The sequence below is a fragment of the Drosophila nasuta genome, unplaced genomic scaffold (genome assembly GCF_023558535.2).
Source record: "Drosophila nasuta strain 15112-1781.00 unplaced genomic scaffold, ASM2355853v1 ctg16_pilon, whole genome shotgun sequence".
Lineage (NCBI taxonomy): Eukaryota > Metazoa > Arthropoda > Insecta > Diptera > Drosophilidae > Drosophila > Drosophila nasuta.
The window spans coordinates 576903-601125 of record NW_026869398.1 but is presented as its reverse complement, the minus strand read 5'-3'; the positions used below and the strand labels follow the sequence as shown (position 1 = coordinate 601125).

The 24223-nt window shown below is 43.1% G+C and overlaps 1 protein-coding gene across 1 annotated transcript in view; it reads right to left on the bottom strand.

Annotated features, from left to right (window-relative positions):
- The window catches only part of LOC132797666 (synaptosomal-associated protein 25-like), a 121782-nt gene that overhangs the window by 53663 nt on the left and 43896 nt on the right, over nucleotides 1-24223 (bottom strand). Inside the window, 3 exon segments of the mRNA XM_060809419.1 lie at nucleotides 10365-10493; nucleotides 12319-12374; nucleotides 12376-12437. Coding sequence (XP_060665402.1) covers nucleotides 10365-10493; nucleotides 12319-12374; nucleotides 12376-12437 — 247 coding nt within the window.

Here is a 24223-nt window from a genome sequence, read left to right as displayed (position 1 = left end):
ACCTCAAAAAAAAAATTATTATTATTATTATTATTATTATGGGGGTCGGAGGCATTGTTTTTATGGCAAAGCGTCTGATCGGCTTTAACTTGGCGAAGTCCAGCGTGATCCATACACACGTGTCTCAAGCATCTCACCGCCTCCTCGCGGCGACCCTGGCAAATAAGCAGCTATCATCCGATAGCTTCTTAGCTAAGGTGAGAAGGCGTAAAAAAATCCAGCATGCGTCTGTTCCCGAATCGGGCGGCAAACTGGTTAGCGTCTGTTCCACATTGGACGGCTATCAAACATGTCTTTCTCCGGATCGGGAGACACAAAGAAGATTCGCTCGCTGATAACCAAGGCAATCCTTCACTTCAGTACCCAGCTTGAACCCCTGGCGAAATGGCTGATGGGCAAATGCCAAGGTTACCTCCGCCCTATTAAAACGTAGCGAGTCTTTAGGTACGTTCGACTCGTGATCATCGTTGATTTGATGGTACAGGTGCAGTTGAGTTTCACTCCTGCTTAACGCCGTCCTGGCTCTGAATACGAGTTCCATAAGAGCTCGTATCAACCCATCGCATGGACCTCACTGCTTGCAAAGGGACCCATGGGGACGAAACAAGGTAACAAGGTACATACGCGAGGAGATAGCGGCCTAAAGTTTGGACCCATATAGCATGAACATACAAACAACAAAACCACACAAACAAAAGAGAAAGAGATGGAAGAAAATATCTTCAACAAAAACACGAAAACAGCGAGAACACCACCTAAGCAGGCTGACACCATGGAAGCAAACAAAGCTGACTCCCTGAGCACGAGCATGCCCAAACTACAACAAAACGATGATAGCACACCTAGAAATGTTCTACTCTCGAGGCTAGGTGACATAGAAACACCAAGGATTCCACACGATGCAGCACCACTCACATCGCAAAAAACCAACGCAAATCCAGCGCAACAAACAAGGATCAACTCTTCCCCACGGCAAGAATTCATACAAAAGATGCGACGGGAAGAAGAAAATGCACTGCAAGAGTGCCGGCGGGTTTTGCGGAACATGAAAGCTGCAATGAAGATCCAAAAAAACATTTCTAGAGATGTTAAGCAAGGAGTCGGCGAACTTGATGAAATCCTCGACCAAGTGGAAACATACCGACGAAACTGGCTAAGTCAGGAGGCTGAAGGTAAACGCATAAGTGACATTAAGAAAAACAATGTGGATGAATCGACTACACCGAAAACCTCTGCCGCTCCGCAGTCAAAACGGCCCCTCCCAAGCCCAGTGGACGTCGACACACCAAACACAAAGAAACCATGCGCCACAAGCACAGGCGCAAACTGGCAGGTTGTGCATTCAAAGACTGATAAAGCACACAAGCAAAAATCCATCGCTCCCAAACAAACAACTGGCGGCGAACAAAATAAACCCTCAGGAGTCAAGCCAAACTCAGAGAAAGGCAGCACTCAAAAAGACGGCCAAAAATGAAGCCCTTCTCGTGAAACCAAACGATGGACACACCTATGCAGACATACTTAAAAGCCTTAAGGAAACTGTGGACCCAAACGACGCTGACATTAAAATTCATGCAGTTCGGAAAACAATGTCTGGAGCGCTACTACTAGAAATGAAAAAGGCACTCAAGTGAGCACCGATTTCATTAACAAAATCAAAGGTGCCCTACAAAAAACAGCGGAAGTAAAGGAACTCAAGCCGACGAGCACGCTGGAAATCCGGGATCTAGACGCACTCACTACAGCCAACGAAGTCGAGGAAGCCATACAGAAGATCCTCCCGGACATAGGGGACCGACTAAAAGTAGTCGTGACAAAACCAAATAGTCGGGAACAAGTGAGAGCATTTGTCACACTCCAAACTGAAGCTGCAGAGACGCTTCTCAAAGCAGAAAGAATAACTGTTGGCTGGATTCGCGCCAGAATGCGCATGCAAACAATTCCCACGCGCTGCTTTAGATGCTTCGAGTCGGGTCACACCCAAAGAGAGTGCAAAGGCCCAGACAGAAGAAACCTTTGCATCCGGTGCGGCGAAATTGGACACAAACACAAGGAATGCAAAAATCCCCCAAAATGCTGCGTGTGCGTCACTGCCGGACTGAAACCAGTTGACCACATCCCTGCCTCCAGCAAATGTGCATCGGTAAGAGCCCAAACATGAAGATCCTCCAAGCAAACATGCACCGGAGCAAAACAGCCGACTCGCTTCTCTCTCAGCTCGTGCTAGAGAAGGCGGTTGATGTTGTCATCATCAGTGAGCAGTACAAGACTCCCAACAATGGAGACTTGATCATCGCGGGTGATTTCAACTCTAGAGCCATCGAGTGGGGCATGCCGACAACAAACCCCCGGGGCAGACGGGTACTTGACATGGCTGCCAGGCTCGGGCTAGTGGTCGCAAATGAAGTGTCCACACCCACTTTTTGCAGACCAGGATGCGAGGATGCCTACGCGCGAGAAGGAAAATGACTAGAGCCAGATCTTGAAGCAGTGCTGCGGCGGAAATCGAGGAGCACAAAGAAGCTAGAAAGCGCCTTAAACTTGCCATTGTCCACAGCAAAAAGAGCAAATGGGAAGAGCTGCGAAACGACATAAATACCAACCCGTGGGGTCTCGGCTACAAAATCGTAACGCGCAAGCTAGGAGCGCAAAGGCCGACTCCGGAGCTCAACGAAAACGTCATGGCCAATATAGTCAACACGCTCTTCCCACAGCACGATCGACGCACCGACCCAGAGATGCCCGCCCTCGAAGAGCCTCCTTTCTTTACAGAGGATGAACTCAGATCGGCAGCAACATCTTTAAAAAAAACAACAAGGCACCCGGACCCGATGGGATTCCATCCGAAGCACTAAAAGCCATAGCAGACGCACGCCCGAAAATCCTGCTAAACATGTATAATGCTTGCTTGATGGAAGGAATTTTTCCAGAGGTGTGGAAGCGACAGCACCTAATGCTAATAGATAAAGGGAAAGGAGACCCAGCTACCCCAAGTGCATATCGACCGCTATGCATGCTCGACACAGCGGGAAACTGCTAGAAAGGTTATTAAAACCTCGGCTATCTACAGCCATAGAAATGGCAGGTGGCCTATCAAATAGACAGCATGGCTTTCGACCAGGTAGATCGACAGCTGGAGCACTGCAGTGCGTCATAGAAGCGGTAAGCGATGCACAGAGAGGAAATGCCTACTCCAAAAAAATAGTGCTCCTGGCCGCCCTTGACGTTAGAAACGCCTTCAACAGTCTGCGATGGACTGACGTCATCGACGCGCTAGAAAATCGCTTCGGAACACCAGCCTACCTGATGCGCATGGTCCGCAGCTACCTAAGCAACCGAGAGCTGATATACCAGACGCAAAGTGGGACCAGGCGAAAGACCGTCACTTCGGGTGCAGCACAGGGCTCTATCCTCGGCCCGGACCTGTGGAACGCTAGCTATGACAGCATCTTCTCAATAGAAATGCCAGACGACTGCAACCTGGTCGGGTTCGCTGACGACATCGCCGCCATCATTAAGGCACGTGACATGTCGGAAGCGCAGCGGAAGCTAAACCAAGTCATGATGCGAGCAATGGCTTGGTTTGAAACCCATGGTCTAAAGCTCGCCACAGAGAAGACTGAACTAATAATTTTAACAAAACGGCACATCCCTCTCGAAGTGAACATGCACGTGAGCGACGACATAATAAAAACGAAACTATCACTAAACTACTTAGGCATCCGTATCGACCCCAGAATGACTTTCTGGACCCAAATACACCATACAGTGGAAAAAGCGTCAAGGGCAGTGGCATCACTCAGTAAGCTGATGGCAAACGTTGGTGGCCCAACTGAGGGTAAGCGTAAACTGTTGATGTCAACAGTAAACTCAATACTGCTTTACGGCTCTGAAGCATGGGCAGACACCCTGACCATAACACAAAAATGCAAAACACTGTTGGCCGTTCAGAGGACGGCGGCACTTAGAGTAACGTCCGCATACCGGACAGTGTCGACAGCAGCAGTCTTGGTGATTAGCAGCGAAATCCCCATAGACCTGAAGGCCAGAGAGCGACGGCGCACCTGGCTAAAGCGCCAAAATAACCAAGAATCTGACACCGACCCCAGAGAGGAAACTATGCAACAGTGGCAAGATCGCTGGACAAACGACGAAACCGGTAGGTGGACTGCCAAACAAATACCTGACGTAAAATATGGAGCAACCGAGACTTCGGCGAAGTAAACTACTATTTGACGCAGCTGCTTTCTGGGCACGGATACTTCGGAAAGTACCTGCACCAAAGAGGACTACGCCAACAGCCAAGCTGCGTGTATGGCGATGCCGATATAGATGACGCAGAACATACTTTTTTCTCATGCACTCAGTGGCAAACAGAAAGAGAGCTGCTTGAATCGCAGATCGATGGAATCTGGAGGCCACAAAACGTTGCCAAACTGCTCGTAAGCAACGAGCAAAACTGGAAAATAATAACGATATACGTCGAGAGAATCCTCCGACGCAAAAAGAGGCGCCTGGACGCAGGTGAAACGATGAGCTAAGAACACCAGAGCGCCCAGCCTGAAGTTATGCGCATTCAATGCGGTTCCGGGCTGGGAAATTCCGCCCTGAAACAGCGAAAGGGGAGTTTTTAGCGGGTCAGCATGCATATGCGATCCCCGCACAGCCATAGTTTGAGACGTCGCTATGGTGGTGTGTAGACATTTTCTTCCCTACCTCAAAAAAAAAATTATTATTATTATTATTATTATTATGGGGGTCGGAGGCATTGTTTTTATGGCAAAGCGTCTGATCGGCTTTAACTTGGCGAAGTCCAGCGTGATCCATACACACGTGTCTCAAGCATCTCACCGCCTCCTCGCGGCGACCCTGGCAAATAAGCAGCTATCATCCGATAGCTTCTTAGCTAAGGTGAGAAGGCGTAAAAAAATCCAGCATGCGTCTGTTCCCGAATCGGGCGGCAAACTGGTTAGCGTCTGTTCCACATTGGACGGCTATCAAACATGTCTTTCTCCGGATCGGGAGACACAAAAGAAGATTCGCTCGCTGATAACCAAGGCAATCCTTCACTTCAGTACCCAGCTTGAACCCCTGGCGAAATGGCTGATGGGCAAATGCCAAGGTTACCTCCGCCCTATTAAAACGTAGCGAGTCTTTAGGTACGTTCGACTCGTGATCATCGTTGATTTGATGGTACAGGTGCAGTTGAGTTTCACTCCTGCTTAACGCCGTCCTGGCTCTGAATACGAGTTCCATAAGAGCTCGTATCAACCCATCGCATGGACCTCACTGCTTGCAAAGGGACCCATGGGGACGAAACAAGGTAACAAGGTACATACGCGAGGAGATAGCGGCCTAAAGTTTGGACCCATATAGCATGAACATACAAACAACAAAAACCACACAAACAAAAGAGAAAGAGATGGAAGAAAATATCTTCAACAAAAACACGAAAACAGCGAGAACACCACCTAAGCAGGCTGACACCATGGAAGCAAACAAAGCTGACTCCCTGAGCACGAGCATGCCCAAACTATAACAAAACGATGATAGCACACCTAGAAATGTTCTACTCTCGAGGCTAGGTGACATAGAAACACCAAGGATTCCACACGATGCAGCACCACTCACATCGCAAAAAAACCAACGCAAATCCAGCGCAACAAACAAGGATCAACTCTTCCCCACGGCAAGAATTCATACAAAAGATGCGACGGGAAGAAGAAAATGCACTGCAAGAGTGCCGGCGGATTTTGCGGAACATGAAAGCTGCAATGAAGATCCAAAAAAACATTTCTAGAGATGTTAAGCAAGGAGTCGGCGAACTTGATGAAATCCTCGACCAAGTGGAAACATACCGACGAAACTGGCTAAGTCAGGAGGCTGAAGGTAAACGCATAAGTGACATTAAGAAAAACAATGTGGATGAATCGACTACACCGAAAACCTCTGCCGCTCCGCAGTCAAAACGGCCCCTCCCAAGCCCAGTGGACGTCGACACACCAAACACAAAGAAACCATGCGCCACAAGCACAGGCGCAAACTGGCAGGTTGTGCATTCAAAGACTGATAAAGCACACAAGCAAAAATCCATCGCTCCCAAACAAACAACTGGCGGCGAACAAAATAAACCCTCAGGAGTCAAGCCAAACTCAGAGAAAGGCAGCACTCAAAAAAGACGGCCAAAAAATGAAGCCCTTCTCGTGAAACCAAACGATGGACACACCTATGCAGACATACTTAAAAGCCTTAAGGAAACTGTGGACCCAAACGACGCTGACATTAAAATTCATGCAGTTTGGAAAACAATGTCTGGAGCGCTACTACTAGAAATGAAAAAAGGCACTCAAGTGAGCACCGATTTCATTAACAAAATCAAAGGTGCCCTACAAAAAACAGCGGAAGTAAAGGAACTCAAGCCGACGAGCACGCTGGAAATCCGGGATCTAGACGCACTCACTACAGCCAACGAAGTCGAGGAAGCCATACAGAAGATCCTCCCGGACATAGGGGACCGACTAAAAGTAGTCGTGACAAAACCAAATAGTCGGGAACAAGTGAGAGCATTTGTCACACTCCAAACTGAAGCTGCAGAGACGCTTCTCAAAGCAGAAAGAATAACTGTTGGCTGGATTCGCGCCAGAATGCGCATGCAAACAATTCCCACGCGCTGCTTTAGATGCTTCGAGTCGGGTCACACCCAAAGAGAGTGCAAAGGCCCAGACAGAAGAAACCTTTGCATCCGGTGCGGCGAAATTGGACACAAACACAAGGAATGCAAAAATCCCCCCAAAATGCTGCGTGTGCGTCACTGCCGGACTGAAACCAGTTGACCACATCCCTGCCTCCAGCAAATGTGCATCGGTAAGAGCCCAAACATGAAGATCCTCCAAGCAAACATGCACCGGAGCAAAACAGCCGACTCGCTTCTCTCTCAGCTCGTGCTAGAGAAGGCGGTTGATGTTGTCATCATCAGTGAGCAGTACAAGACTCCCAACAATGGTACATTCCTAACTGACAACACCGGGACGGCGGCCATCTGGCTGCCAAACATAAACAACTTCACCGTCACAAGAAGTGGTGCCGGACAAGGCTTCGTATGGGCACAAACTAAAATCTGTACAATCATGAGCTGCTACCTGACGCCTAGTGACAGTATAAATGAATTTAAGACGAAGCTAGACGCAATAGAAGACCAAGCACAGCAGCTTGGCGGAGACTTGATCATCGCGGGTGATTTCAACTCTAGAGCCATCGAGTGGGGCATGCCGACAACAAACCCCCGGGGCAGACGGGTACTTGACATGGCTGCCAGGCTCGGGCTAGTGGTCGCAAATGAAGGGTCCACACCCACTTTTTGCAGACCAGGATGCGAGGGCACAATCCCAGACATCACTCTGGCGACAGAAAGAGCAGCGAACAGACTACAGGAGTGGGGTGTCTTGGAGGACTACACGGGCAGTGACCACCAGTATATCTGCTTCTCCATAAACTCAAACCATAGACGTCGGCCAGATCATGATAAGAAAACCACCCGAAGGTGGAACGCGAAAAAACTGGACACCGAGAAACTCATCGAAGTACTCGACGCAAGGATGGAAACAGCCGTAGACCCTAGAGACGCAAGAAGCATAGTACGCCACACCATGCGCGCCATAGAGCATTCTTGCGCCGCAGCGATGCCCAAAACGACGAGCTTCCTTAAAAGGAAAGCTGCCTACTGGTGGAACGAGCAGATCGCGGAGCTCCGAAGAGCCTGCCTACGCGCGAGAAGGAAAATGACTAGAGCCAGATCTCGAAGCAGTGCTGCGGCGGAAATCGAGGAGCACAAAGAAGCTAGAAAGCGCCTTAAACTTGCCATTGTCCACAGCAAAAAGAGCAAATGGGAAGAGCTGCGAAACGACATAAATACCAACCCGTGGGGTCTCGGCTACAAAATCGTAACGCGCAAGCTAGGAGCGCAAAGGCCGACTCCGGAGCTCAACGAAAACGTCATGGCCAATATAGTCAACACGCTCTTCCCACAGCACGAACGACGCACCGACCCAGAGATGCCCGCCCTCGAAGAGCCTCCTTTCTTTACAGAGGATGAACTCAGATCGGCAGCAACATCTTTAAAAAAAACAACAAGGCACCCGGACCCGATGGGATTCCATCCGAAGCACTAAAAGCCATAGCAGACGCACGCCCGAAAATCCTGCTAAACATGTATAATGCTTGCTTGATGGTAGGAATTTTTCCAGAGGTGTGGAAGCGACAGCACCTAATGCTAATAGATAAAGGGAAGGGAGACCCAGCTACCCCAAGTGCATATCGACCGCTATGCATGCTCGACACAGCGGGGAAACTGCTAGAAAGGTTATTAAAACCTCGGCTATCTACAGCCATAGAAATGGCAGGTGGCCTATCAAATAGACAGCATGGCTTTCGACCAGGTAGATCGACAGCTGGAGCACTGCAGTGCGTCATAGAAGCGGTAAGCGATGCACAGAGAGGAAATGCCTACTCCAAAAAAAATAGTGCTCCTGGCCGCCCTTGACGTTAGAAACGCCTTCAACAGTCTGCGATGGACTGACGTCATCGACGCGCTAGAAAATCGCTTCGGAACACCAGCCTACCTGATGCGCATGGTCCGCAGCTACCTAAGCAACCGAGAGCTGATATACCAGACGCAAAGTGGGACCAGGCGAAAGACCGTCACTTCGGGTGCAGCACAGGGCTCTATCCTCGGCCCGGACCTGTGGAACGCTAGCTATGACAGCATCTTCTCAATAGAAATGCCAGACGACTGCAACCTGGTCGGGTTCGCTGACGACATCGCCGCCATCATTAAGGCACGTGACATGTCGGAAGCGCAGCGGAAGCTAAACCAAGTCATGATGCGAGCAATGGCTTGGTTTGAAACCCATGGTCTAAAGCTCGCCACAGAGAAGACTGAACTAATAATTTTAACAAAACGGCACATCCCTCTCGAAGTGAACATGCACGTGAGCGACGACATAATAAAACGAAACTATCACTAAACTACTTAGGCATCCGTATCGACCCCAGAATGACTTTCTGGACCCAAATACACCATACAGTGGAAAAAGCGTCAAGGGCAGTGGCATCACTCAGTAAGCTGATGGCAAACGTTGGTGGCCCAACTGAGGGTAAGCGTAAACTGTTGATGTCAACAGTAAACTCAATACTGCTTTACGGCTCTGAAGCATGGGCAGACACCCTGACCATAACACAAAAATGCAAAACACTGTTGGCCGTTCAGAGGACGGCGGCACTTAGAGTAACGTCCGCATACCGGACAGTGTCGACAGCAGCAGTCTTGGTGATTAGCAGCGAAATCCCCATAGACCTGAAGGCCAGAGAGCGACGGCGCACCTGGCTAAAGCGCCAAAATAACCAAGAATCTGACACCGACCCCAGAGAGGAAACTATGCAACAGTGGCAAGATCGCTGGACAAACGACGAAACCGGTAGGTGGACTGCCAAGCAAATACCTGACGTAAAAATATGGAGCAACCGAGACTTCGGCGAAGTAAACTACTATTTGACGCAGCTGCTTTCTGGGCACGGATACTTCGGAAAGTACCTGCACCAAAGAGGACTACGCCAACAGCCAAGCTGCGTGTATGGCGATGCCGATATAGATGACGCAGAACATACTTTTTTTCTCATGCACTCAGTGGCAAACAGAAAGAGAGCTGCTTGAATCGCAGATCGATGGAATCTGGAAGCCACAAAACGTTGCCAAACTGCTCGTAAGCAACGAGCAAAACTGGAAAATAATAACGATATACGTCGAGAGAATCCTCCGACGCAAAAAGAGGCGCCTGGACGCAGGTGAAACGATGAGCTAAGAACACCAGAGCGCCCAGCCTGAAGTTATGCGCATTCAATGCGGTTCCGGGCTGGGAAATTCCGCCCTGAAACAGCGAAAGGGGAGTCTTTAGCGGGTCAGCATGCATATGCGATCCCCGCACAGCCATAGTTTGAGACGTCGCTATGGTGGTGTGTAGACATTTTCTTCCCTACCTCAAAAAAAAAAAAAATTATTATTATTACTATTAAATGAATTATATATTTGAGTTAAGCTACATCTCTTCGAAAAGACAATTATTGTTACCACGAGGTCAAACTTAGGATCGAAAGGGTTAAAGTAAAATTACTTTTTCTTTGTACATGGAGTGAGAAATTCTTAGCGAGGCGATTCCGTGCTCAACTTCTGCTAGCGATAGTTAATCGTGCATTGTTACAAAATTAAATTGCATAATATATCAATATAAAACGACCTATGGTAAGTTAATCAAATATGGTGATTACTCGTATTTTAATATTTCTATAATATGTATGTTTTTTTTAATTACCTGCCAATATATCCAGCTTGAGCCATCATTCCATTCCTATCATCCATTACTCGTTGGGGTTGATTATTGACAACCTTTCCATCATCATTTCCTTTCCACGTTCCATCATCTTCTTTAAACGACTGACTTCTATGAATATACAAAATTTATGTTTAATCACTATCAATGTTTTATGATTTTCTTACTAGATGTAGACAAATCTCACCACCAAGTTAAGAAATACATATATTGATAGTACCGACAAGACCATTTCAAGGGTGACAAGTTTCGGAAATTTGTTTGGCGGTGTTACTGACTACTTGCAAGCAAAGTAATCGATACACACACACAATCGTGTCTTTATTGAGAGTATAGCAAAAATTTGAAACAAACTTAATCTGCGTGCAAACATAATAAAAGCTGTGGAAAAATTATAAAATTATAGCTCTATAGTCTCTGAGATCCAGCGTTTCATACGCACAGACAGACAGACGGACATAGCTAGATCGTTTCAGCTGATCAACAATATATATACTTTATAGGATCGGATATGTCTCCTTCTGCCTGTTACATACATTTCCTACCTGCACAAAATTATAATACCCTTCTACACTATGTGTAGTGGGTATAAATAGTTTATTCCTATATTTTGAAACTTTAATGAGCTTTCTAGAACATTAATTTTATTTATACGAGGGTTGCTATTTATATTTCTGGCCTAATAATGAAAATGCAAATATTTATCATCAAATATGGATTTATTGTTTTTTACAGTATTCTCCAGCAAGACTTATACACTTTTGAATGCACTCAACCCAATTGTCGAAGCACTTTTTCCACTCATGGTTCAGAATGATCCATCTTTTCTTGTTTGTTTTTTCGAATTTCTACTTCAGGCAAACAAATTGTAGAGTACCACTCAGAATTGACCTCCTACATTGCTCAAGTGGAACAATCGTTACATGCCAGATTTACCAAAGAAACAGGCTCTTCCACGAATAACTTTCGTTATATTTGGCTCGTCGCAAACGACCCACATGGTCGATTGATGTTTTATTTCGGGCTCATTAGCATAAATCCTTGCTTCCTGTGACGATCTTATAAATGTCTTTTGAAGCACCGCGAATGTATTTTTATGTATTTTTTCAAAATTTCTTTGAACCAATCCACACAAGCCTTTTTTTTTTAGCAATTGTCAAATTGTGCGGGATCCAACGAGAACAAACCTTTTTTACGACCAGGTGCTAATGCAATATCGAATGTATTCTGGTGGAAAAAATCTCCAAGGATGTCTCTATCTCACGATAAGTCACATGACGATTTTGCATTATCAGTTCACGCACGTCATCAATGTTTTCTGGCACAATGACTGTTTTTGGATGACCTTCACTACCTTCGTCTTCGAGCGAGACCACGATAGAATTCATAAAACCAGTTTTTCACAGGGCTATAGGATGGCGTTTCAAGGCCATACAGAGATTTAAGTTCATCGATGCACTCCTGTCGTGATAATCCACGTCTAAAGTTGTGAAAAATTATTGCTCCAAATTGTTCACGAGTTAATTCCTTTTTCTGGTGAGTTTTTGATTAATCGCTTATCGATATCAAACATGAAAAAAGTTGTATGGAGCTTTTATCGATAAAAGTCCAAACCTATTTTTGGGAAATAGCCAATTGGTCCTAATATGGCTACAAGTGACCTAGGCCAGAAACTTAAATAGCAACTCTAGTATGCTTACATATATCAAAACAATTTGGTTGGTTTTGATTTCTTTTGTATCACCGATAAAAAAATGGAAGCAAACAAAGATTTTCATAATTATATTATATTATATTATATTATAATTTTGTTTTTTTTTGTTTTGTATTGTATTATTGTATGCGTTGTATAATTTATTAAAAACAAAAACCTCGTGCGCTTAGAAAAAACATAAGTGTAGTAAAATAAAGGATTTAAATAAATAGAAATATTTACTTATTGCAGGGTAAAACACAAATGCCGCAACATTTTTCCATCCCACTCAAGTTTTTTTTCAGCTTCTCGCATGTCTGCATTGATCTGATCCATTCCTTCCTCGATTCGGTCAAGTTGTTCTAAAAATATTCAAGAAAAATATAATTGTCAATCGTATTTGTCCGTTCACTGGCAGAATAAAAATCAACGCATAGCCTGAACGACCAATGCTAAAAAATTAATGTTTTCATTAAAAAATCAAAGTTATTCATACTTAAGTATAGAACAAACAAGTGAAATACGAGTATACAACGTTTTATTCGACCAACGTTTTATGCTATCCCGTTAGATATCTAATTAATTTGGTATACATTTCCATTTGAAATACCTCAATTACCAAAGATATTAACTCAAGTATGTCAGTGATAGTAAATCTAAATTTAATAAAACCACGTTAATATGGGAAGATAATAAATCAACAAAAATATTGTAATTTAACTGTTATTCATTTTTAAAAATGTTCACAGTGGGCGATTTGGTCCCGCTAGCGGCATTTAATTAATAACTTCTAAACTAAAATAGATATCTTCAGTCGGTTTTTTTCACTGATCAGAAAAAAATCATAGAATTTTTTAAGTTAAAAAATTTTTTTTTTAATTTAAAATTTTTTTTTTTTTTAATTTAAAATTTTGTTGTACTTTTATTTTATTTGAACTTCAATTAACATATTTCATATATAAACTTTATCTAAAAAATGATGGGATGATGGAAAAAAATGGGATGACTTCTGAGTGCAATACTAAAAAAAGATTTATTTTTGGTACTAACACTGTTTCTAAAAAGTACCATAGTTTCAAGGCTAGCAGATAATAGCAGTTGATATTACACATTTTGAACGCCACTGATTCACACTTTCGGCTAATAAAGGAGTTAGACTGAATTAAGTTGAATAAATTAAGTTCTACTCCACGAAAGACAGGTGTACGCTAATCCGGGCTAGTTGTTAATACACTGAATTACCACTACGTTTTATGAGCTACACATTTATAGACCGATCACAAATTCCATGCGCGCAAAGAGAAAAAATTTTGTAAAGCTCTTTGCGAAATCATATGGTGTGTTTGACCGATCACAGCTGATGATCAGCTGATCGTAGAGCTTTCAAAAAGCTTTTGAAAATCTAATCAAAGCATCTGCTATCGATATGTGAAAAAATATTAACGGATTTTTAAATTTGAAAATTTGAATTAAATGCCGCTAGCGGGACCAAATCGCCCACTGTGCTGCTGCGTGAAGTTGTGTTTTCGCAGCTAACCAGCTTCGACGGAATATCCTCCGCCTCCCAAACTTTGGAGCTTAATCTGTCGAGTTGATCGTCTGCTTGGATAGCGACTCTTGTCGAGAACGCAGAGACAGTTGTCGACACATTCTGGGAGACGGGGCCGGTGAGAATCCAACCAAACACGGTTTGTTGGCCAAGGAGTGAGCCACAAATGTTTGGCCGGGAACCGCTCAGAATGACTGACGGAAGGATATCCGCGCCAATTAAGATGTCCATCTGAGCACTTTTGTAGAAGTTTGGATCTGCCAGTTCAATCGCTGGTAGATCCTTTAGGAAGCCTTTCAGCACACGGAATGATGGCACCTTGTCTGCCAGTTGTGGAATAACGAACGCTGAGGTCTCGATATGGAGCCTCGGCTTCGTTGGACAACCAATGCTGAAGTTGCATAACTTCTGCGGTTGGGCCGCAATTGCATGATTCAGCCCAGATACTTGGGCTTGCACGGATTGGAATGGCAACTTTATGCGCTGGAATAAACGCTCAGAAATGAAAGTCGCTTCGGACCCCGAGTCGATTAGTGCTCGTGCGGTGTAGGTATTACCTAGATGGCATACATTGACAACCACCGTGCCGAGAAGGATGTTCTGAGCGTTAATGGCAAAGTAATTTTGCACATTTGATGCCGATTGATTCGGAGTGGACTGTATGTTGGAAAGTGTGGCTGAAGTGTAAGAGGAAGAGGCACCATTGTGGGCACTGTCGCCCCGATGAAGAAGAGTGTGGTGCCGCCCCTTGCATGTGAAGCAATTGTTCGCACTCGTACACTCTCGGAGTTGGTGATCTCTTGCAAAACAGTTTAAACAGAGACTTTTCTGTTTGATGTAGCTCATCCGATCATTGACCGACATTTCAAGGAAGCTTGGACAAACCCGGACAGGGTGATTCTCTTTTGAGCACAAGTCACACGATTTGCCTCTCTGAGCGACTCGAGCCTTGAAAGAGTTAATTCGCTTTGAACTCTGCTGTGGACGGGATGGTCCAGCGGTAGAGTTCTGCGAGTTGTTTTGCTTCACGTCCTCAACAGCCTCGAGCGTACGATAACGCTCGTTGAGGAATGTGCTCATGTCCTGCTATGCGGGAATCTTGGACTTGTCCACCAATGATTCTTCCGATAGTGAGAGTGTAAGTTTGGGGAGCTTGGATGAGCAAAGAAAGACCAGGATGCAGTCGGCGAAAGGACTAGAGACTGAAATGTCTGAGTGGTCAAGAGCGGTCAAGCACCGCTGAATTGTGCCATGCAGCTCCTTAATCGCTGCTCCAGACTCTTGCGAAACCGTGGACAGGTTGAAGAGAATTTTTAACTGGCTCGTTATTAACAAGCGCTTGTTTTCGAATCGCTCGCAGAGAGCACTCCAAGCCGACGCGAAACCATCGTTCGTCAGCGGAAATTTGGCTACGATCTCATTGGCCTCATCTGCGGTTTTTGAATTGAGATGGAATAGTTTCTCAACCGGAGTCAACCTCGGATTGTTGACGTAGATGGCCGTGAAAAGATCACGGAAGGTCGGCCACCGCACCGGAATACTTCGGTGTCGACTGGAGGGAGCCGGCAGCCACTGGAGTACACAGGAGGAGCGGATGCTTCTCTCCTGGTTGATTCGGAAACTTGTGTAATTTGCCCCTTTACATGGGCGAGACACCGCTCATACACTGCATAGCAGTGGTCAAATTTCGCCTCCATGGCCCGTATGCCTTCGTTGTCGCCGTCTCGATGCAGTGCATCAGCGCACGTGGCATAAGCGGTCTCTACACTGTACCAGAGGACTTGCAGGCGGTCACGACGGATCTCGTACGTGTGTACATTGTCGTCTTCGGCTGCAGGCTTTCTGACCCGACTCTCAAAGTGCACCAGTCTGACAGAGACGGCGACGAAGTTGCTGAGAGCCATCGCACGGGTGTTGCTAAGTTTAGCCTGGACGGATCGTGTAGTTGCAGAAGAAGCAGACGGCGACGGACGATCAACTTAGACTCGGAGTTGAGCGGCAGGAGTGGCGGATTTGAATCCCGAAGGAGCGGGCGAAGCGGACGACAGGCGACGAGCTGTGGTCGGAAGCTTTAAGGAAAGTTTAGAGTCCTTTTCACTCTTTTGGCTTCGGCAGCCGAGAGCAAGCACAAAAAATGGACAGGAACTTCGGCTATCACAGGATAGTGAACAAAGCCGACACAACTATATACGGAGTGTATATGTAATATACTTATACGGAGTGTATATGGAATGTATACGGAGTGTATATGGAATATATACGGAGTGTATATGTGTGTAAGTGTCGTGTATGGAAGCGTTCGTGTATGTATGTGTGTCGTATGTGGATGTATATGTGTCGTATGTATATGTATATATATATGTATATATATATATATATATATGGAGTGTAGTGGATCTACGCGCGTTTGTTTTTAATAGAGTGCAACTTCCTTGTTAATTAGAGTAAAATAACACGAAGAGGTTGCATACACTGGAGTGTGTCAAAAAAGCAGACAAACGCGAAGCGACAGAAATGTAACAAAGTACATACAACAGCGGCCAAATCGTAAAATATAAGCGAACTCTTTTAAACTGTATAGATACTTACACATACATATACATATAAGGACATACATATATATATATATACTGTGCAAAGTATACACAAAGTAGAAAAGATAGGGGAAAGAAAGCCGGTAGAACGCTTATGTACTTATATATGTGTATGTTGTGTCACATATATATGTATAAGGTACAAGGGAAAAGAATATGGCGCGAACACGACACTTGCACAAAATGTATGGAGAAAAAAATGTATTACTTATCTTGACAACCAATTGCTTGCTGGGGTCGAGCGATATCCAAATATCCGGCTCGAAGGACCAAAATGTGTAGGGGGGCGTCTTTAGATAAATAAACAACCCTTTAACTTTTGAAACTTTACAATTATTTTATTGCACTTGGAAATGCACTTGTTGTGCCGAGAATAGAAACATATGTTGTAGGAAAAAGCACTAAAAGAGGGCAGGGGGACCAACGTGAGGATAAACTAGATAAGTGTGTCAAGGTCACACGCACAGTATACTAGCTTTGTCACTATCGATATCAATTGATCGCGACCACACTGTCAGCTGTTTTGAGTGGTCACACCTGCCATCATCTGGCATCGACATACATGTAGATGGCGTTTGCAAACCTATGCTGAACAAGCCTGTTGAGCTATAGAGCTTTTTCTACAGCGATGAAATATAAACAAGTAAGAAAGCTACAGTCGAGTGTACTCGACTGTGAGATACCCGCTGCCCATTTCGAATAAAAGATATATATTTTGCGATATTTTTCTCAAAATTTACCAAATATACTGTAAAACAAGTAAGAAAGCTACAGTCGAGTGTAGTCGACTGTGAGATACCCGCTACCCATTTTGAATAAAAGAAATGTATTTTGCGGTAGTTTTCTCAAAATATACCGAATATACTGCAAAATACTGAAAATATACCAAATGGTATATTTGGTATATCGATATAGTACCGCATTCAAAATATACCATAGACGTCACAATATACCAGATTGTCAGCCAAAGCAACTAAGACCCCTAGTATGTAGGCGTCTTTGCCCATACAAAAGTATTTCTTTAATAACTTCGACAATTTTTATCTGATCGCAACCAAATTTTTCAGGGGTCATAACTACTGTAGTAATTATAGTATATACCAAAATAGCTTTAAATTTACGCTTGTTATTCGATTTTTTTGATTTGCAGAGGCGGAAGGGGGCGTGGCAAAAAATTGAAACAAACTTGATCTGCGTGCAAACATAACAAATGCTGTCGAAAAAAAATTATAGCTCTATCTCTTATAGTCTCTGAGATCTAGGTGTTCATACGGACGGACGGACAGACGGACATGGCTAGATCGTCTCGGCTGTTGACGCTGATCAAGAATATATATACTTTATAGGGTCGGAGATGCCTCGTTCTACCTGTTACATACATTTTCTGCCGTCACAAAGTTATAATACCCTTCTACCCTATGGGTAGCGGGTATAAAAATACCAAAAATATGTCAAATGGTATATTTATTTTTGGGCGTGGTAAAAATTTGAAACAATCTTGATTTGCGTGCAAACATGACAAATGCTGTCGAAAAAAAGTATAGCTCTATCTCTTATAGTCTCTGAGATCTAGTGTTTCATACTGACGGACGGACAGACGGACATGGCTAGATCGTCTCGGCTGTTGACGCTGATCAAGAATATATATACTTTATAGGGTCGGAGATGCCTCGTTCTACCTGTTACATACATTTTCTACCGTCACAAAGTTATAATACCCTTCTACCCTATGGGTAGCGGGTATAATAAAATAAAAACACCACGAATTTCTCTTCAAATAGTATTTTCTATATTGTTTAAAACGTTATAATCTTGCTAGTCACAACACAAGTTCTTATAGTTACAGCGGCACGACCGGTACGAACGAAAAATGGGCTGATAAATTAAAAGCGGCGTGAGCTTTACAATCTCTTTACATTTACGTTGTCTCATATTTGTTTTGTTTTTTTGCTACTGCTTAACCAAGGAAAGCCTTTTATTGACTTCATGGTCATAAGTCGATCGAAAAGAACATCCATTGCACTTCAAAACCTACATATATATGCATATTTAAAACAAATTGCTTTAACCCTAAATAAAAAAAAAAAAAAAACACAAGTGGGGCTTTTGCCTTTAACTCTGTAAGTCCTGTGGATTTGGATTACCTTTACATATTGCTTTGAATTTGGCTTAAAACATTCGGGATTTTATAATTTTAAGCTATTTTTTAATCAGTTACCCTAATGAAAGCAGGGGGAGAGGGGCATCATCAAATGAAAAACAGTTAGCTGGCAAAAGAAGGGGATCTTTTCACATAATGGTCGAAGCATCTTATAACTTCATCTCATGTAAAAAGAAAAGAAAGGTTAAAATACCTCGTCCAGCTTTGTAGATTGGTATAATAAAAACAAGAGTGGTGTTGATCTATCAGAATTATAAAGAATTGATACAGGGCGCACACATAGCCGCTAATAATAATAGCGCCACGTACTCGGCATCAGTTCTGCTTAGTGCGACTATACATAGCTTCTTTGATTCTTATGTGAGCGCAGCTCCCGTTGCAAAGAAAGCCCAACGGCTATACTTGCAGTCCCGTTTGTCGCCTGGAAACTTAATTCCGCAGTGCTCTTCAAGTATCGTAGTATTCACTTAGCTCCAGCTTCGTGCTCATGATATGGATTAACATTCCTTTGGGCTAATTTGGTGATAGAATGCATAATTTTAGTAGGTATTATAAATACCAAAGTACTTCAGCTTATACACAACAATTATGCTGAATAGTTGGTCATCTTGAAGAGTGAACACACAAGATTCCCTTGCTTATGAAATAAACCCAATCTCCTGTGGAATGGTATTAAGCGGCCACTTTGCTTAAAGCCATACCAAGCATTAAATAGTTTTAATCAGGATGGCCCTCATCGACGAATCCCTCCCTATCGCATACGTTAATTAAGTCGGCCAAGCTCGTTGACCGTTCCCACATTTCGACTCCACGTGCCACAAAGTCAGCGTTTCTCACGAAAGGTAAACACGGGCAAAAATTCGACCACTGCACTCAGACATAATCTGAGATAGTTGCACCGCATCGATAATTGGAAAATTGGCATAAGCCACGAGAAATTCCAACATTAGCACTGTGGGACTGCCAATCAGACAAAAGCCATGCAGCGTCGACTTAGATTTATTTAGATTATTTCAACATTGTAAATTTTATTTCTAATCAAGCCTTCGAGCATTAAGCTTTTGAGTTCTATTTTTTTTTTAAGACAATTTATTGAGGTTAATAAATTGTTTTTAAAAAAAATAGAACTTAAAAGCTTAATTCATATACATGTGAAGCATGATACAATTATAGAAGGTAGTCTCGTCGGAAAAAGCTTTCGTCAGTGCGTTTTCGTTTTTCGACGCAAGAGGTTGTCTGCGGACGAATTTTTTTCTGCAATTAACCCTTGTGCAAAATGACATTTTGCAATGTATGCCGTAGACACGGATAGAATTAAAACATTTAGAGAATTAGAGAATTCTCATATATATTATTAATATTGTTCATAAACAATTTACATTTAAAAAATAAGTCAAGGAGACATTAATATTAGCTTCAAAATATGTAAATATTAATATCATCGTCTAAGGGTTAATGCGCATTTCATTGTCGTCTCGCTCACACTGCTGTGCTGAGACTCTTTCACTCGCACTCATTGGTATGATTATGGAGGGAGTGCTTTTTCCGACGAGACTACCTTGTATAATTGTATCATGCATGTGAAGTATGGCACTACTGGTTGCTGGCAACGAGTGGCAACGCGAGCTTTGGGAAAAGATATTGCAGCGCTGATCACGAAAGCAAGATCGACGAGAAGTCAGTTGGTGTGTCGGCGTTGACAGGAACAGTTGTCCTCTAATTGTGCAGATCATTATTGTCTTTATTTCATCATTATTCTGTTTATATCATCATTACTTCATTATATATTCATATATTATACTTCATATCAATAAACTACTTTGTTACATTTGGGGGGCTCAACCGCCTGAAGTTCGGTATTATAAAACAGAATTAATTGTGTTGAAACGGCGTTGAAAACCAAATCGAGTGTACATATTGTCGAGTCGCGATGAATGTGTGTGTGCATGTGTGTGCATGTGAACAATGAGAAAAACAGCCGCAATAGAAAAAGCTAAAGTTGAAAGAGGACAGACTTATATGTTGCGAAGCAGAGAAACAGTGAAGACAGAAGAAGTGAAAATCAAATCGGTGGAACTAGCGAGAAATAGCGCAACAAACAGAGTGAAGAAAGAAGAAGGAAAAAAATGAATTATTGGAAGTTGCAAGCAATAGCACAAAGAAAAAAAGTGAAATTAAACTGGCGAAAATGGAGCAGAGATTGAATAAAATCAAGTGAATTTGCAACAAATAATGCAATTATTAAACTTAAAAATTCAAGCCGATGAGATAGACCGGCAAGAGCCAAAAGTGTCGGTAGAAGGTTTTTCCAAAGTTGTGCCAGATTTTGATGGAGAGTCAGTCAGTGCCAGTGGAATATTGGTTTAATAACTTCGAGCTAAACGCAGACGCATACGGGTTAAACGAGAAACAAAAATACGTAAATGCGCGATCGAAAATGACAAAAACGGCTCAGTTGTTTCTTGAATCTGAATTTGTATGTAATTACGGAGAACTAAAAAACAAGCTGTTAAAGGAGTTCAAAAGAGAAAATGAAAGTGCAGAGATACATACAAAACTGAACGAGAGGAAGAAACAAGATGTTGAAAGTTTCCAAGAAAATGTGCTGCAGATGAGAAAAATTGCTGCTTTGCGTAACGTCGAAGCAAAGTCAATTATTCACTACATAGTAAATGGCTTAAATATTGCAAAAGAGTTTAAATATAGCATGTACGGTTGCAAAACTTTTGAGGAGAAAGAAAAATACTGCGATTATGAGTGTGTAAAAGAAGTTGCAAGCCAAAGGGACGATAAGGAAGAAGGAAAGCATAACCAGATCTGCGAGAACTCTAAAAGAACATCTCATTGCTTTAATTGTGGTTCAGTCGATCATGTGCGTAAAGACTGTGTAGCTAAAACGAAGTGCTTCAAGTGTCAAGAAGATGGAAATATTTCGTTAAATTGTCCTAACGCAGACTAAAAACTAACTAAAAATTATAAAACTAAACAACGTTGAGGTATCATGCCTGGTTGATACAGGGGCTGATGTATCTATTATGAAATACTCAGTTTATAAACGCTTGCCTGCAGTGGAGCTCAATAAATGTATATCTGTTCTGCGTGGTATGGGAAAAGTCAGTACAATTCCATTGGGCGAATTCCCTTCGAACTGTAGAGGATGTTCAGTCGATTCAAAAGTTCGTTGTGGTACCAGACAGCAAAATTGAATTTGATGCGCTGGTTGGATACGATTTTGTGTCAAAGTTTCATTTTGCTCTGAATGAGAATGGATTTAACTTTTCATCGTCGTCAGCTCAGGAGGATCACGCTGACCTTAATCAGATGAGTATTTATAATATCGTTTAAACAAAAGTTGATATAAATGCTCCCCTGCAGTACAAGCCGAGCATTGAGTCGCTGAAGCAGGAGCGGAGCAGCGTACGTGGCGATGCGAGCAGCAAGGAACTCTTGCAGTTGGAGCGTGAGCTGCAGGAGGCGCGTCAACAGCTTCAAACAAGTAATGCAAACATGAGCGAGGCGCAAAGGCGTGAGAAAAAGTAGCAGAAAGACTTAGACAACTAGGTGGCCATGAAGGAGCTGAAAGAGCGACTGGAGATCACAAACACCGAGCTGCAGCACAAGGAGCAGTTGGCACGAGAATATACACAAAAGATCGCCGACTTGAAGACGCTAGTCGAGGCCATTGAGGTGGCCAATGCCAATTTATCGGCCAAAAATGCAGAGCTTTCGACAGTGCTGGAAGTGTTTTAGGCAGAGAAGAACAAAACGATGCAAAGCTTTGAGTTGTTCGAGATGGAGGCGGACATGAATGCCGGAAGACTTATTGAGAAGCTGCACGGCATGAAGCAGGAGCTGCAGCAAACGCACAGCGCACTTAAGTTGCAGAAGAGCAGCAACAAGCAATTGCAGGAGCAACTGCAGGAGTTGCAACAAACCGATCAGAACTTGCAAGGCACCGCTGTCGACAAAAAGCGTAAACAGGTGTATGGCTACAAAGAAGGTGACTTTGTTGCTGTGAAGCGGACACAATTCCTTGCTGGGAGGAAATTACACAATAATTACCTTGGTCCATATGAGGTAATAGAAGTGAAACGCAATGGGTGTTTTGAAGCTGCACAGATCGAGGGGCCCAATATTACTAACACAAGTTCTGACAATATGAAGCTGTGGCAGTACGTCGGGTACAACGATGATTGTTTGTCGTCTGGGACAGACGATGCTTATCAGGATGGCCGAATGTGAAGTATGGCACTACTGGTTGCTGGCAACGAGTGGCAACGCGAGCTTTGGGAAAAGATATGGCAGCGCTGATCACGAAAGCAAGATCGACGAGAAGTCAGTTGGCGTTGACAGGAACAGTTGTCCTCTAATCGTGCAGATCATTATTGTGTTTATTTCATCATTATTCTGTTTATATCATCATTACTTCATTATATATTCATATATTATATTTCATATCAATAAACTACTTTGTTACATACATGTCTTCATTGGATTCGCTGTTGAGGTAAGTTGTTGACACGTCCATCTGATACATGTACAATCCATGCTACACGACCACTAGTCGGATTGACGAGTATTTTGCTTCTGGTGAAAAAATCTCAAAATAATTAATCCCGTAACGCTGAATGCAGCTCTTGCAATCAGTCGAGACTTGAATCGCTTAATGTTGCCAAGGTTATTGGATTTTATAGCATAGTCCTATTTGCAGCCATTACAAATTTCACCCCTTGGTAATTCAACCAATAGCCAGAACTAATGAGTTCGCAAGCTATCAATGTAATTCTGCATTATAGATTTCCATTTTTTTTTTTTGCATAGTTCATCTCAAGATACGTAGATTACATAAACGTTTCGACTTCGCAGTTCCGCAAAGATCCTGTCAACACGCTCCGCCACGCTGTTTTGCTGCGGAGTGTACGGGACTGTCAGCTGCCTTATGATGCCGTTACGCTTCAGGTAGTTTTGAAACACTTCGCTTAAATATTCGTGTACATTGCCGCTCCTCAAAGTTTTTACCATCTATCAGCTTGACTTTCTGCATATGCCTTAAACTCCCACAATTTCTTATTTATTTTATCCTTATCTTCAGAAAGCAATCAAACACAAATCTAGTCTTATCGTCGATAAATGATAGCACATCAATTTTCTAAAACCTTTAAAAGCTTTTTCACACATATTTGGCACTTTGCACAGGCTATATAGGCACGATCTTTCATTTCACATAAACTAGTCTTCAATCCGTGTACCATATTGATCTTTATAATTTTCTGCAGAGTTCGCAAGACTATCAAATGGCTTGTTGCTTTATTTGTTGTATCGCTGACTTGTTGATATACGTAGCCTTTATGCATAGTCTATTATTTATTTTATTATTATTTAGACTAGTCTACTTAGTTCTATACTAAAAGATATTATATAAGATTCCACGATGGAACTACTTGAAAATTCACAATACAGTATAGTATTATAGTATATATTCTAATATGCAATGATTATGCTTCTCAAGATATTTGAATTTGGGATCTTTTGCATGATGTCTACTGAAGTCGAGAAAAGGAAGCCAAAGCCTCGGCCTATTTATATACGAGAAAAAAGTTCCAATGTTCTCGTCAACAAAATTATTGAGCTTATTGGCAAGGATAACTTCCACAAACAACATTCAAGGATAATATGCAGGAAACAAAAAGTCAAAAGAAGTCTGAAGACAATTACAGAATATTATCGAAATATCTTACCGATAATAAAAATAACTTTTACTCGTATCAGCTTAAAAGCAGCAAGGGCTTGCAAGTCGTACTTAAGGGTATAGAATCCGAAGTAATGCCTGCAGAGATAACAAAG